The 13120-nt window shown below is 53.8% G+C and overlaps 5 protein-coding genes across 5 annotated transcripts, besides 2 other annotated features; 1 reads left to right on the forward strand and 4 right to left on the reverse strand.

Annotated features, from left to right (window-relative positions):
- Window positions 1–678: 678 nt before the first annotated feature.
- Window positions 679–2071, reverse strand: EKO05_0011257 (uncharacterized protein; the record flags this gene model as incomplete). The annotated part of the gene is made up of 2 exons (XM_038944275.2): window positions 679–1840; window positions 1890–2071. 2 exons carry the CDS (start codon window positions 2069–2071, stop codon window positions 679–681), a joined length of 1344 nt encoding a protein of 447 aa, XP_038792444.2.
- Window positions 2072–2464: 393 nt separating this feature from the next.
- Window positions 2465–3472, forward strand: EKO05_0011258 (uncharacterized protein; the record flags this gene model as incomplete). Its single annotated transcript, XM_038947512.1, has 1 exon — window positions 2465–3472. One exon carries the CDS (start codon window positions 2465–2467, stop codon window positions 3470–3472), a length of 1008 nt encoding a protein of 335 aa, XP_038792445.1.
- A 388-nt stretch (window positions 3473–3860) lies between these two features.
- Window positions 3861–5306, reverse strand: EKO05_0011259 (SAGA complex subunit Sgf73; the record flags this gene model as incomplete). The annotated part of the gene is made up of 4 exons (XM_038944411.1): window positions 3861–4354; window positions 4409–5005; window positions 5069–5215; window positions 5282–5306. 4 exons carry the CDS (start codon window positions 5304–5306, stop codon window positions 3861–3863), a joined length of 1263 nt encoding a protein of 420 aa, XP_038792446.1.
- A 656-nt stretch (window positions 5307–5962) lies between these two features.
- Window positions 5963–9574, reverse strand: EKO05_0011260 (Dolichyl-P-Glc:Glc(1)Man(9)GlcNAc(2)-PP-dolichol alpha-1,3glucosyltransferase; the record flags this gene model as incomplete). Its single annotated transcript, XM_038944254.1, has 8 exons — window positions 5963–7001; window positions 7052–8856; window positions 8919–8935; window positions 8989–9205; window positions 9267–9285; window positions 9342–9400; window positions 9458–9523; window positions 9572–9574. 8 exons carry the CDS (start codon window positions 9572–9574, stop codon window positions 5963–5965), a joined length of 3225 nt encoding a protein of 1074 aa, XP_038792447.1.
- Window positions 7973–8037: a tandem repeat.
- A 1074-nt stretch (window positions 9575–10648) lies between the features above and the next one.
- On the reverse strand, window positions 10649–12491 carry EKO05_0011261 (Dolichyl-P-Glc:Glc(1)Man(9)GlcNAc(2)-PP-dolichol alpha-1,3glucosyltransferase; the record flags this gene model as incomplete). The annotated part of the gene is made up of 7 exons (XM_038944382.1): window positions 10649–10859; window positions 10909–11219; window positions 11267–11406; window positions 11459–11955; window positions 12006–12199; window positions 12258–12336; window positions 12400–12491. 7 exons carry the CDS (start codon window positions 12489–12491, stop codon window positions 10649–10651), a joined length of 1524 nt encoding a protein of 507 aa, XP_038792448.1.
- A 537-nt stretch (window positions 12492–13028) lies between these two features.
- Window positions 13029–13067: a tandem repeat.
- Window positions 13068–13120: the final 53 nt, after the last annotated feature.

Raw genomic sequence — 13120 nt, forward strand, 5'->3', positions numbered from 1 at the left:
GGATGTCCAGTTTCATTGAATGTACAGACTTGAGAGCAAGACTGAATTACAACAATCACCGACCTTTGCACGTGATCGCTGTTTACTTCAAGTGTTGGCGCTGTGACCAACTACTCTTCTTGAGCGCTTTCGATCTTATCCACACCATCTCGTCGTCCATTCGTTATCGACCATGCTTACCGCGTGCACCTTCTCATGTCTACGCAGCAGTGACACCACCAAGCCAACGATAACGGTATTTCGAGCTCGTGAGCAGAAGCATCGTCCCAGCTCCCCATACTATAACTTTTCGCTGCTCTTTTGCCCATCTTTCTAGATAGGTTAGTGGAGGCCAAGATTGGTACCCAGAAGGGCGTTATTTATAAGATCAGGAGCTTGTTCTGGGGCCGGGATGTTGCTAAGAAGGCGGCTCAGGAGAGTGTTCTCGGAGTTCTTACAGGAAAGTTCGTGCGCCAGGGAGTGAGTATCAAATGAGAACGGTTCGTCCTTGCAAACGAACGGTGTTGAGCGAGGTGACGTACGCCCAGGCATTCGTCCTCGGGAAGATGGCGAAGGATCGGTGAGAATTCGCAGAGGTCGATACCCTGGTTTAACGATGTCTGTAGAGAGATAGATACTGCAAAGTGAGGACGACCTCTTCGAGGTGTCCAATGTACCATTAGAGCATGTTGTGTGACTTCATACAGCCTGCGCAGCAAAAAAGCTCATGAAACTTCCCACCGTCAAACCACCAACAAGACACAGTGACATAAAGCCACCTGCAGCTTCCGCCTCATCGACATCGACCCACTCGACAAAGCCCATCATGCAGCTGCTTCCAAGGTATCCATTGGTGAGTCCAAAGAGCAGCTGCACGACAAACAGGTAGAAGAAATCTGAGCTGACGGTAGCTCCTGTACCGCCAACATTGCAGAGAAGGTATAATGGGATGAAAGCGGTTCGTGCGATTGAAAACACGAAAAGTATCTTTGGATAGGCTGTCAGGCGTAGAGCAGGGAGAGCAGGGCCCACGCGTCCAAGGAGATCTCCAATATTCCAGAAGAGAAAGCCCAGGGGTATGAAGGTGGCTGGTTGGAATAGACGGGGCGCAGATTCTGGATCTCGCACGCTAACAATCTTCTGGGTGAAGACAGGGAAGAACATGGTTACCACAAAGGTTAGGAACACGGCACTGGCCAGCCAGGTGAGCTTCCTGAATAGACGAGTAAGGGGGATGCTCTTGCGTTCGGTGGCAGCTGAGGTAGCATCCAATTCATCAAGGTGGACCCTGGAGCTGTGCCTGCGATGAAGGTAGAAGAAGGCTAGCAAGGCCATGGCAGAGATGACGGTGGCTGTAAGGAAGTAGGCAAACGCAGACGTGCTGGACTGCTGTGGCGTACCATCAACATGCTCTTTCTTTGAAGGGACCGAAAGCACGGAAACAATCTGGGCAATGCAAGGTAATACTCCAGCAATGCCCTGTCCTGTCATGATGCCCTGTGTGTACTCTTCTCGGCCAAAGCTTGCAACATAAGCAAAGACGCCGTTCTGGCAAAGCCCTGCTGCCAGACTTGCGCTGAACACCATGAGCATCAGAAAAGCAAAGTAAACGCCAGCTGTGACACCGAGAAACAGTTTCGTAGACAATGCCAATAGAGTGAACACAATGATGTTGAGGACCAGCGAGCTGGCTATGCGGTGTGGATAGTTTGCTCGCGCCTGTAGCTTGGTCAAGACGATCATAGAACCAAGATTGCCCACAGTCGATACGGACATGATGGCCGACTGGAAGTTACGTAGGAGGTTATCGTTGCGCTCGAAGCGTCGCTGGAAGTACGGATTTGCAGCAAGGAACATGTTCCTGCCGAGGATCAGTATGTGCCCGACATTACACCAAATGGAGACCTTACCATGCCCAAAGCATAGCCACACCAAGCAGCAGGAAGACAGAATAGGCAGTCCACGAGAAGGCATTCTCCGAGCCCTCGATGCGCTCGCCATCTGGACGCTCAGAACCGCCCTCGAGAGGCTCGTACGAGGCCTCTCGCTCTGTCTCGTGCTCGAAAATCCGGCGTATCCGTTTCATCGACATGTTGGAGGGAGATGTTGGTGGTGGTTATGTTGTGGAGCGAGGCGGAGCGCTGGGAGTGGATGCGGTGATTAGGAGTGGATGTCTTCAGGACGGGTGTAGGGTTTCTATGTGAGGACTGTGCCGGCAGACATTGTTCGGGCAGACTCCGAGCTTGTCATGAACAACGCGCAGGTGACCGGTGCTGGGCAGGCAGATGATCAAGATAGATACGCCGTATCGCGGGTACCTGCTCTCTTGGCGGCGCTAGGCTAGCTCGTGAATTGACATCACCGAGCGATCTCCCGCGGGCATGCCCCTCGCGCTTTCGCGCCTTGAGTTCATGTCTGAACGCAGTCGACACTACATCACCCCCAATTGTATATTATTTTTTTCGCGCTTTGCAAGACTGGCACTATGTCGCAACGAGCACCACAAACCCTCTCCGTCAAGCGGAAACGCACCGAAGCGCCAGTCGACTCCCTGATCTTCGACTCCAGTGTGAAGAGGCAGAGGAGCGAAGCAGACATCTTCTTCCGGCGACTCACAAAACCTGGCGACGCACCACTGGAATCAGGGACGTCGACGCCAGCAACAGAGCGGAGGTTTCATCTCGATCCCGTCTCACGAGCGCGATCAAAGCACGTTTTCATCGAGCGGAGAGCAGCAGAGGAACAGGATGCGTCTACAGATGGGCAGCACGCCCCCGTCCAAGAACCCACGCCTCAAGAAGCTCCGCGTCCCAGGAAACGACCAGGCACCCGAGCTGCGTCGGCTGTCATGCCCTCGAACCCTGTCCAGCAAGCCTCGCACCGCACGCAGCCCTCGGAGCACGACGTCCGCGAACTAGAAGCCCTGTCCCACAAGCTCGAGCACGACGAGACAAGCACACACGTCTCACCCTCGAAATACAAACCCAAGGCACCCGCCCGCCGCTTCGCCGAACGCGAGCCAGAAAAAGCCGCCGCCCTCGCCGCACGGGACGGCGACACAGACGCCATGGACGTAGACAACGACGACTACGTAATCGACACGTACATCCGCGAGACCATCATCCCATCCGCGGACGGCAAGCCCCCCGCCTCGTTCGGCACAGTCGGCTTCCTCGTCCTGCACGACACGGACGAAGACTGGTGGAACGGCTCGGACTCGTCCGACAAGGAATTCGACACGGACGACGACGACTCAAACGCAGAGGAGTACTACGCGAACGACTACCCGGAAGACGAGCTGAGCGACGACGACGAATTCGACCGCGACCCCTACAAGAAGAATCACCGCCGCGGGTCCGACGACGAGGAGTTCGATGCCGACGACAGCGGTGGTGACGCGATTGGGAGTGGCGAGGATGAGGACGATTTGCACTACAAGATGACGGTGCCCAAGGCGCAGCGGACGGGCTACTGGGGCATGGCGGGCCAGTGAGCGTGCGTTGGGGCATGGCGGGCCAGTGAGCGTGCGTGCGGGAGTGGGAAGTATATGGCCGGTTTGATGGAGAATTGCGACGAGAGAGATACCCCCATGTTGCGATGATGAGCGAGTGATATCCTGAGGTGCGAGGCGTGGGCCGCTAGTTGTTAATAGGAGTCGACATCGTCAACCACCAGGCACAGCTGCTGTGGCATCGAATGAAACCCATCTTGATTCGAAAATAAGGACTCTCCTATTGTGCCCCGTAACCAACCAAACAATACAGAACCGGGTATCTTGATAACGCCAATTCACGCCGTCCCAAAGCCTACTCGTGTAAACATGATCCCAACAACGCCCACACTCCTCGTCATCCTTACAGCCCCATCCTCGGCCAATCCAGCTACGACCCTCCAACGCTCAAACTGCTCTTCCTCTGCCCCCCAGGCCCTGGCAGCTGACCGGGGAGGATCTGTCTCGGACCATTCCCGCCATTCGCCATCATGCCACTCTGTCGTCGTCCCATGTTCCCTCCATCGAGTCCCGCGCTCATGGGGAACCCGCCCATTCCTGCACTGCCGGGGAAGCTCTCGCTCGTCGCCGACGGCGGGGCGCCCATGAGCCCGAGTCGCAGCCCGCCGTTCATGCCGTCTGTGGCGCTGGGCGGATTACCGAATGCAGACGCGCCTGGTGGAGCGCCCAGAGCGGAGCGAATCATGTCTTTCATGCGGATGTATTGGTATTTGGAGCGCTGGGAGACGTGCGTGTAGGTGGCCAGTGGCCGGGGCTTGTGGCGCGCAAGGGCCGCCATGATGGAGTCTTTTTCTTCGTCCGAGTCGACGGCGCCTGAGGGTTCGAGGTCTTCGGGAAGGGGCGCGTTGGCGTCTATCGCGGCGCCTGGACGGAGTGTTAGCAAGTTGTCACGGTTGCGCTGCCGAGAGTGGGACTCACGTTGCTGTTTGGCTTGGTTCTTCTTCTGGTACTGTGCGAGGAGCATGTCGTAGGGCAGACTGCGGCCTGGTACTGCGCGCTTCAGACCCATCGAGTGGGACTTGCATGTCAGGCTTCGTGCGCAGAAGCCACCGTTCGGAAGGGGCACGCCGCACTGCCTTTCCACGTCCACGGGTCCCTTGGGCTTCGCGCCCTTGGCTTTCGGTTCGTCCTTCTTCTTCTTCTTTGCGCCAGGCTTCTCGACATCACCGTCGATCTTGCGCTTCTTGCCCTTCTTCGCGCCAGGTTCAAGGCCTTTGGTGGCAGACTTGCGAGCGCGGATATCGCCATCGTCGTCCTCGCCCTTCTCCTTCCTGAGCGCTGCGTCCTTGGCCTCCTTGGCCTCCTTCTTCTTCCTTTGTTTATCTGCCTTCTTGTTCAGGCAGTCGCGGATGTGTGTGGCCGAGGAAGCACGGAGTATGGGACGGCGACAGTGCTTGCATTGTATCGTGTCAACTTTGTCGTCAAGCGGGCGACCAGTTGGGAATCCAGCGAGTGTCTTCTCGTCGAGGGGGTTTACGACTGGCGAGCCGGTCGTGGAAGCCTTGCTGTCGGCGTCTGGCGTGATGTCAGGTCATGCTGTTTTGATCGCACTGCCTGTATGAGCTATGCAGCACATACTCTTTGCATCGCTCTCCTTCCAGTTTCCAGCTTCTGTAGGCTTGGGCGCGGCCTTTTTGATTCTCAAGGTGATCTTCTTGTTCTCTGGTTTGACAATGTCTTTGACAGCGCCGCCGTTCAAAAGCCCAGATCTGGTGTCCATGGAGCCTGTTGTCGTGGTGATCAGTCAGTGCATCGTGTGTGTCGTGTGGGGAGCCTGCGGAGCGAACCCACCCTTCCGCGCGCCATTCGTAGCCATGGCACGGGCAACGAACACGAGCAACTACCGCCTACGGAGCGCCTCGGTGATGTGTTACCTTCTGTATTAGTATCGGTGGATTTGTTTTGCGAATACTACGAGTTGCCAAATGCAGCCGTCGATGGGGTGTATCGACTGTTGTAATGCGCGCAGGCTGTCGTTTCGACCTTGTCATCCAACAACGCCATTATGTAAGCAAGCGAACTGCACCTGCATTCAATGAGTAACAAATAGCTGTAGAAGTTATAAAGGCAATCTATGAGCGGAGACTCAAGTATCGCAACTTTGATGAAGGGGCCAGATCTTGAGCATTCTGAATGTTGGATTGTACAGGATCCAAACCCTAAAGGCAGTGTGTAGCCATGATGCTAACAGACAACTAACAGACATCCCAGGCTAATCAGCCCTACACGTATCAAACAGCTAGTAGCATCCGGCGCCACCTCAGCCAGTTGTCCCATAACACTGGAACCTCCATGTTGCAATGCAAACACGTAACCACAACCCCCATGCGCAAACTCCGAAAAATGCCCGAGTGTACATGCTGATGGTATCGCAACGCCGGAAAACGCCAAAACACTTCTCGTTAATCATCTCACAGCCGCTCGCTCTCACTCCATCACCCAGTCCGCCAGGGGAACAGCTGGTCGGCGACATCAACGCCTGCTCTTCCCCTTTGTTGTCTTGACCACCCTCGCCTTGCCCTTCTTGGGCGGCTCGTACTCAGTGGAGTGGGTGTAGCCGTACTCATCAAGCATAATGCTGTTTGTCCAGAGGAGGCAGCGCTCCTTCGCTTCCTCCTTCTCCGCATACGCTTTACCGCGCGTCGAGATTCGGGGCTTGCTGTCTTCGTCGTCGTCGTCCCCTTCTGCTCTCTCCGCTCTCGTAAGATGCCTCTTCATCTTCTCCATGTATTCCGCGATCCGGTCACGGAAGATTTGCAATTCCTTACGAAGTTGCTTCTCACGGTGGCCTCGCTCATCCAGCCAGACAATCAGCTTATCAATGTCCTCGGGGTCGTCGTAGTAGGCCCAGTCCTTGGAAGTAGTAAGATGTGTCGATCCTTCTTCCTTCTCTTTCCGTTGTGGGATGGTGAACTTGAACCGTTGCATGTCTTGCGACAGAGCGGGCTCCTCCAGACAGGGCTGAAGCTCCTCCGCATCTGGCCCCTGAACCCAAATACGTCCGTTGGCATATCCGTACTGAGCGGTGGAACTGTTAGGAACACCACCAAAGGGCATTCCGTTGTGTTCAAACCAGTAGTACTTGTTCAGGAACCGATCCTTACCCAGCACTTTGCTGCGATGGACAAGAGTCTCGCGGAGGTCGTCGTCCAGCTCGTTGATATTTGCCTCGCACTCCTTCAGTTCCTCTTTCTTCTCGTCGAGGGCCTTCAACAACTTCTCCCATTCTTTCTGTCTTTTGTTTTTCTCGGCTTCGATCTTTGCCTTCTTAGCCTTCTCCTTTCGGGCCTCTTCGACGGCCGCCTTGCGCTTGTTCTTGGTGCGAGTTCTACTCTTCGCTGCGGATGCATCTTCAGACTCATTGACGTCTCCTTCTGCGATTTCAGTGACAGACTCCGGTACGCTGACCATCGACACGTCTTCGTTCTCTTTCATATCTGAAGGCGATGCTGGTGTATTCTCAGGCAGCTTGATCTTACGTTCGAGATCCAGCTTAAACAGCTCATCGGCCCTGTATCTAATGTTAATCCACATCTCAGAATCATCACAACGTCAACTTACAGTTCCTTGCGCTTCCTTTGAAACTCAATCTTCTCCTTGCGTAGTCGAGTCATCTCTAGGGAAGCTGCGTTCAACTGATCTCGGAAAGCCTCGGTGGTGACAGTCAAGCGCAGAGCTTGATCTAGTGCCGAGACGCGCAAGTTGACATCTAAATTACGGTAATTCTCCGCGATGTTCTCCATAGTGGGCTCCTGGTCGCCTGGCACAAGAGCGGTAAGGACCTCGTCGCAAGTGTCCTTCTGGATTGGATCAAAAGACAGGCGGTATAGAAGGGCAACAAAAATCGATTGCCAACCTCCATTCTGGAAATTTCGAGTTTTCAACTGCTCGATCCAGTCAAAGTCAGCCAAGAACTCAGCAGCCTTGTGGAGCTCCTTTGGTGGCTCAGGTGTAGGAGTTCGAGGCTTTTCGATGATTTGTTGCACCTCTGATTTTCTCAAACTGCTGCGGGTGGTTCGTTTTGGTGGCTCTGGCTCTGGCGCTGGTGTAGAGTCTCTGCTTGAAGCCTCTTCATCTGACTCATCTAACTCAGTCATGTGCGGCAGAGGAGCCTGAAGCTTGCCATTTTCGTTGACAATTTGCTTGAGCACAGAACAATGGACTTCTACAAATAGCTCGCAGTCTTGCTCTTCCGAAGTGTATCGCATGGCATCCGCGAAATCGTCAAACGTAAACGAGTCGAGCATGTAAATAGTATCGTGTACGTTGAGTGTCTCCCAAGCGCAGAGGAGTGGACCAATGCTCTTCATCAAAATCCCAGTCTGTTGGTCTTCTGGCGGTGCCTCAACGCCTTCGGGTACATCGTCAGAAAAGAACTTCAGAGCCGGTCGCACGGTACTCAAGCGAGGTTGAGAGATTTCCAAGTCTTCAATAGGGTATTTGATCGGTTCGAAGGGCTTTGACGACAGTGCCGGTTGTGACTGTTGCTGTTGCTGTTGTTGCTGTTGTTGTTGTTGTTGCTGTTGCTGTTGTTGTTGTTGTTGTTGCTGCGGAGGGTTGCGTGGCGCAAACTGTTGGTATTGCATGAAGCCATTCTGGAAGGGAAGATTGACAGGCAATGCACCAGGAGGATGGTGCATGATGTGCGCGAGATTGGGTGGTAAGGCATTTTGTGGCATGTTGAGGGGAACCCCTTGTGGGAGGTGATGAGGGGGTCCTGGATGCACAAATTGAGGGGGACCTCCTACCATCTGTTGTGGAAAGCCTTGGGGGTGTGGGTGCATGAGGTGAGACGGATGTTGTACGTGAGGAGGGTTTGTCGCAAAGTTGACGAACGCGTGTGGTCCTTGAGCAGATGTTTGAGATGGATGTCCATTGATATGGGGCGAGTGTCCGTTTGCCAACTGATGCGAGTAGGTCTGTTGAATAGGCGGACTGCCCCCGTTTTGCTGAGAGCCATTGATCAGCTTCTTTTGCGCCATTACTGCGTCTCGTGTCTTGTTGTCAGGGATTTTGGTGGGGATCTTGTAGCGTTTCGACAGATGCTCCTTGGCCATCCAGGGTGCACCAATCCACGACTCTCTCGAAACCGTGCTGCGAAGAAATTGCTTCAAGATCAATTTCGAGTAGTACTTCCTGTCCCTCTGCATGTCCGCAGCCCTGTATTTGGTAATGGGCTCGTTGTTGTCGTCCATGGTAACGACGTAGGTGTAGGACCGATATTGCTCATCTGGTGACCGTGTGAAGGCGTTTTGATGCAGCTGGCTACTGTCACTGATGTCTGTGATCACGCCGTAGCGGCGGGCGATAGGGCCTTCAACCTCGATGGAAACCCTATCACCGACAAGGTAATGTTCCTTAAAATGCTGCTCATAGTTAGTGCTGCACCGCAGAGATACGATCCATGTCTAATAGAGCATCCACTTACATCAAACACAAGGTTGACTATCATTCGTCATTAGCTATCACCCGAGAAGAGAAGAATACGTAGAACTTACCCAAGTCGTCCATGCGTGGAGTAGTCAAGAACTGGACAAAGTGGAGGACACGAGACCTCAAAGCATCAGGAAAGATGCTGTCAATCTCCCTTGAAGCTTCCGTCTGCGTTTCCGTTACCTTGATGCCCTCCCAGACTGGCTCGGAGCTCACCTGGCTCTCCATGGCTTCGAAGAAGGTGTAGCCTGAATGCCCGGTCGACTCGCAGGTAAAGAGTTTCTGTGGCACGTGTCAGCACTGTGATCTCCAACTGCATGGCCCACAGTTCCAGCGCGCCTACCTGAGCGTAGAAGTCGCACCTAAAGAAAGATCAGTAAGCCGCAGAACTCGACGTCATTTCGGTAGTGCATCATACCGCCTGAGATACTTCTCATAGTCGTTGTAGACCTCTCCCGTTTTCTCGATGACCCAGACCTGCCCGGCGATCTTAGTTTGTCACACACCAAAAATTGGTAGTAGGCTAGCTCATACCTCATCGTGTTCGGCGACGTTTTTCGGCGGGGGGTCGAACTTCACTGGCTTGCGTTTGAAGAGCACCTGTTCCAGTCAGACCCCAAGCTTGAAGAGCTAGGCGTGGTACTATACCATATTGCTGGACTATGGGCTCATGTGAAGCTCCCACGCGCTCTTGCAATCGCGTTGCGACCTTCGGGAACACCGCGCAGCCACAGTCGCGTCGCGTAGGCTCGGGTTGGTCGGTCGAGCTTGGGTTTTTGATTGTGCGACTCCTCTGGGAGTTACTGGAGGTAGGTATTAGCTACCGCGACACGCCCGACTATGGTGTCGTAAAAGTTGTCGCAAGCTTCGTAGATCCGAAAGGCGTTCCGAGACGCGTCGTTTGGTTCCGAGAGCGCGTTTCTTCGTTTCGTGATTGATTCTGTGGCAGTTGTGGACGCAGAGGTTGAGGCAATCGAGGGGCGAGAACGGCAGGATGACGAGAAACACTTCAATGGGGGGACAGAGGAAAGAAGTAGTAGAGTGCGCGGGTAGTCCATGCCTTGGCGGACCCATACTCTAAACGGCATGGACCTCTCTCAGTGCTCCCTCACACACGCCGACCTTCTGCACACCGCTGCAACGTCAACACCGGCGTATTTGGACTTGTTTTGATCGTCGAGATGAGTTTGAACAAGCTGCGAAAGCTGTGAGTCGCTTGCATCTGTTTCAAAAGTGATGTTCGCGGACTCTATGGTAGGTACGTCAAGCCGGAGGGCTCATGGCCTTGAGCCACCAAGCAAACCAATTGACAGGCCTGACCCACTTCGCCCTGGGCATAGCCATCCGTTTCACCAACTCAAACAATAAGCCATGGGGTATGCTGCAAACGATTCTTAACTGCATACTTTGGTTCTTGCTTGCTATGTGAAGTTGATCTGTTCCACTATCTGATACCAAGCTCCGCTCCTTCGATTTACCGTATGCCTTCAAGGTCAACGAAAGGCCGGCGGATATAAGTAAAAACCGTCCTACCAGACGACGGTCTTCCAAAGTCTGTGAGATATCATTCACAATTGATACGTCTCTTCTTTTCGAACCGTCATGCCTCACTGTGAACGAGAAAAAAGGTCACGCTATTAGACGTTTGACAAACACCAGACAGGTGGCGTGGACTCAGATTTAGTTCTGGTAGTTTGATTGAAGTCAGAGCATCTCTGAGCCAGCTCATGTATCGAAGTAGACTACCAGAAACCCTAGCCAGCTGCTGACTACACCAACAGCCGAGTATGAGCTTATAAACATAAGGGGGAGGAACTCGTAACGTGAGCCGAACATGATACTGTGGAAAACCGAGCAGTACGCAATCAGAGGAACAGACAGAGCAATGTAGACGATAGAGAAGCGGTCAAGCAGGAAGAGGCGACGTTCGGATGATCTGTGTAGCAGTGTTAGTCGAGCTTGCGAGGACTGACGGTTGTACTTACGCTGGCGCAAGCCTGTCAAAGGTTAACAGGAACAGTACAAGCCAGAAAATGGTATAAACTGTCTTGATGGGAAACTCGGCTGCTGTGAACAAAAGTGGAAATAGCGAGACGTGGCCGGCGACCGCCAGAGGTCGGAAAGCACCAAAGTACCGACGATCCCGGAGCGCAACCAAGCTAAACGGTATGATGACAAGCAAGATTGCTTTCTCGTGAACGTGCCAACCGAAGAGGAAGGAGGCATAGCCGCAGAGAGTGACCGCGCCAACAAATGTCTCCCATGTTGGCTTGTATAGGAGGCGGAGAAGAACAGGCTGCCAAGAATCAGTATCCATTCCTTGCATTCCAGTGAGAAGCTTACAATCTGTGCGCCTAGAGTGAGGAGGAAGCATGTAAGGGGCACGATGTCGGGAAGCACAGCGAAAGAGGAGTCGCCGACAAGTCCTCTCGTGACGCTGTTCACCGCGTCCTGGTTGACGGTCAGACCAAGACGAGGGGCCACTGTGGATCATTTAGCTCGCTTCTAGAAGTACATGTGAGTGATGGGACGTACGATAGATGAGTACTCTATCAGTGAAGGAATACATTGCCCAAATATTTGGGGCCCAATAGGCGTGGCAAAGTCCACGGGAGAACGGAAACAAGCGTCTAACTACTTGTTCGAGTTGGCCCCACAGTGCAAAGGGGCCGAAGGCACTGGCGAAGACTGCGGTGATACCTATGCCCAGCTTGACGCAGTTGAGAAAGCGTACAGAGATGTACGGAAAGCTTCGCCGTTCGCCCAGACAGTATGCGCGAAGAAGGAAGACAAAGTAGGCCGGCGCTAGATACAGGTAGATGTGCTTGAGGCACAAGAGCGCTGCAAACAGAATACCAGACCAGAGTATTGTCGATTTGCTGCGTGCTAGTACCATGGACAGCACGAGGACACCATAAAGGAAGCCATTGTACTGGAAGTGAATGTGATCAATGATCAGCAGACCAGGCGAAAGGAGTATGGACAATGCAGCAGCATGTGCTGTCAGCTTGGACTTTGAAGTCTTGACGTAGCTGGACGAAGGTCAGCATGACTGGACAGGCTAGAGGGGACACTGCAGTACAGATGCAAAGCATAGACCAGGACCAATTCAGTAAGAATAACAGTTGCTCGCTGGAAGTAAATGGTCTGCCAGCTGTCGTAGTTGAGGTCCTTCACATTCAGCAAGGCAGGTTCGACGTAAGCGGCAGCTTGGGACATGAGCCATTCAAAGTACGCAAAGAATGGTGGATAGTCGAGAGTCCATTCTGAGGTTTTCTATAACCTGAGTCAGACTTGTCTCGATAGCTTGCAGGTGTCGGTTCTGGATGCTCACTTCGTAGTACCATTCTTTGATGGAGAGCGAGTGGGTCAGAGCGAGCCAGTTGCGGTGGACTTCGAAATCGGTTGACTTGCTAGCCAAGAGGGTGAGCACACGGGTCCATGCATGGATATCCGATTTCGCCATGAGAACCTACTATGCGGGAAACAGCAGGACCTTGAAGGCTGTCGCCACGACGGCGCACTGCGCAATAGTCGGATACAATTCTGACATGATTGGGACATCCATTGCTGGTGGGCAAGCAACAGGCGAAAAGACCAGAGTTGGGGGGAGGCAATCGGAGGTTGGCTGCCTGGTCCAAGCGCCGAGGTATCCACTCCTGGAGGGGAAGGTTGGAACGCAGACACTGCCAGACAGAAATGCCAGTTCGGATGACACGGCAGCTCTACAAAGTCAATTCCGTGTATGGGTTTGCAAATCAACCACGGCCGAGCAACGTGACCAGGCTCTTCTTTCTTTCCTCACGATCATGAAACGAGGCGTTCGCGGTGCTCTCCGCTAATGCTGGGGCTGAAGCGTCCACGGAACTTGCGCCGCAGTACCTAGCGATGAGCTCTGGACCCGGTCGAAACAGCCAGGCGCCAGAAGCCAAAAAGACGCCGGGCCGTGTTCGTTGGTTTTGTTGGATTTGGGAAAGTGGTGCTGTTAGTCAGGCACGAGTCTGCAAGCACCCGCTGCGCCGCGCTGCATCAGCCCTGCCGTGGTGATCGGCGGCGGCGGCGGCAAGCTGAGTGACGTGAGACATGACAGGCAGACACGTCGCTGCAAGGCTCAAGGCTCAAGGCTCAAGGCTCAAGGCTCAAGCAATGCGACGCCACATTGCACAATGGCACAGGCGTTGGCAACGGTGGATGGTG

This window comes from Ascochyta rabiei, chromosome 22 (assembly GCF_004011695.2).
Source record: "Ascochyta rabiei chromosome 22, complete sequence".
Lineage (NCBI taxonomy): Eukaryota > Fungi > Ascomycota > Dothideomycetes > Pleosporales > Didymellaceae > Ascochyta > Ascochyta rabiei.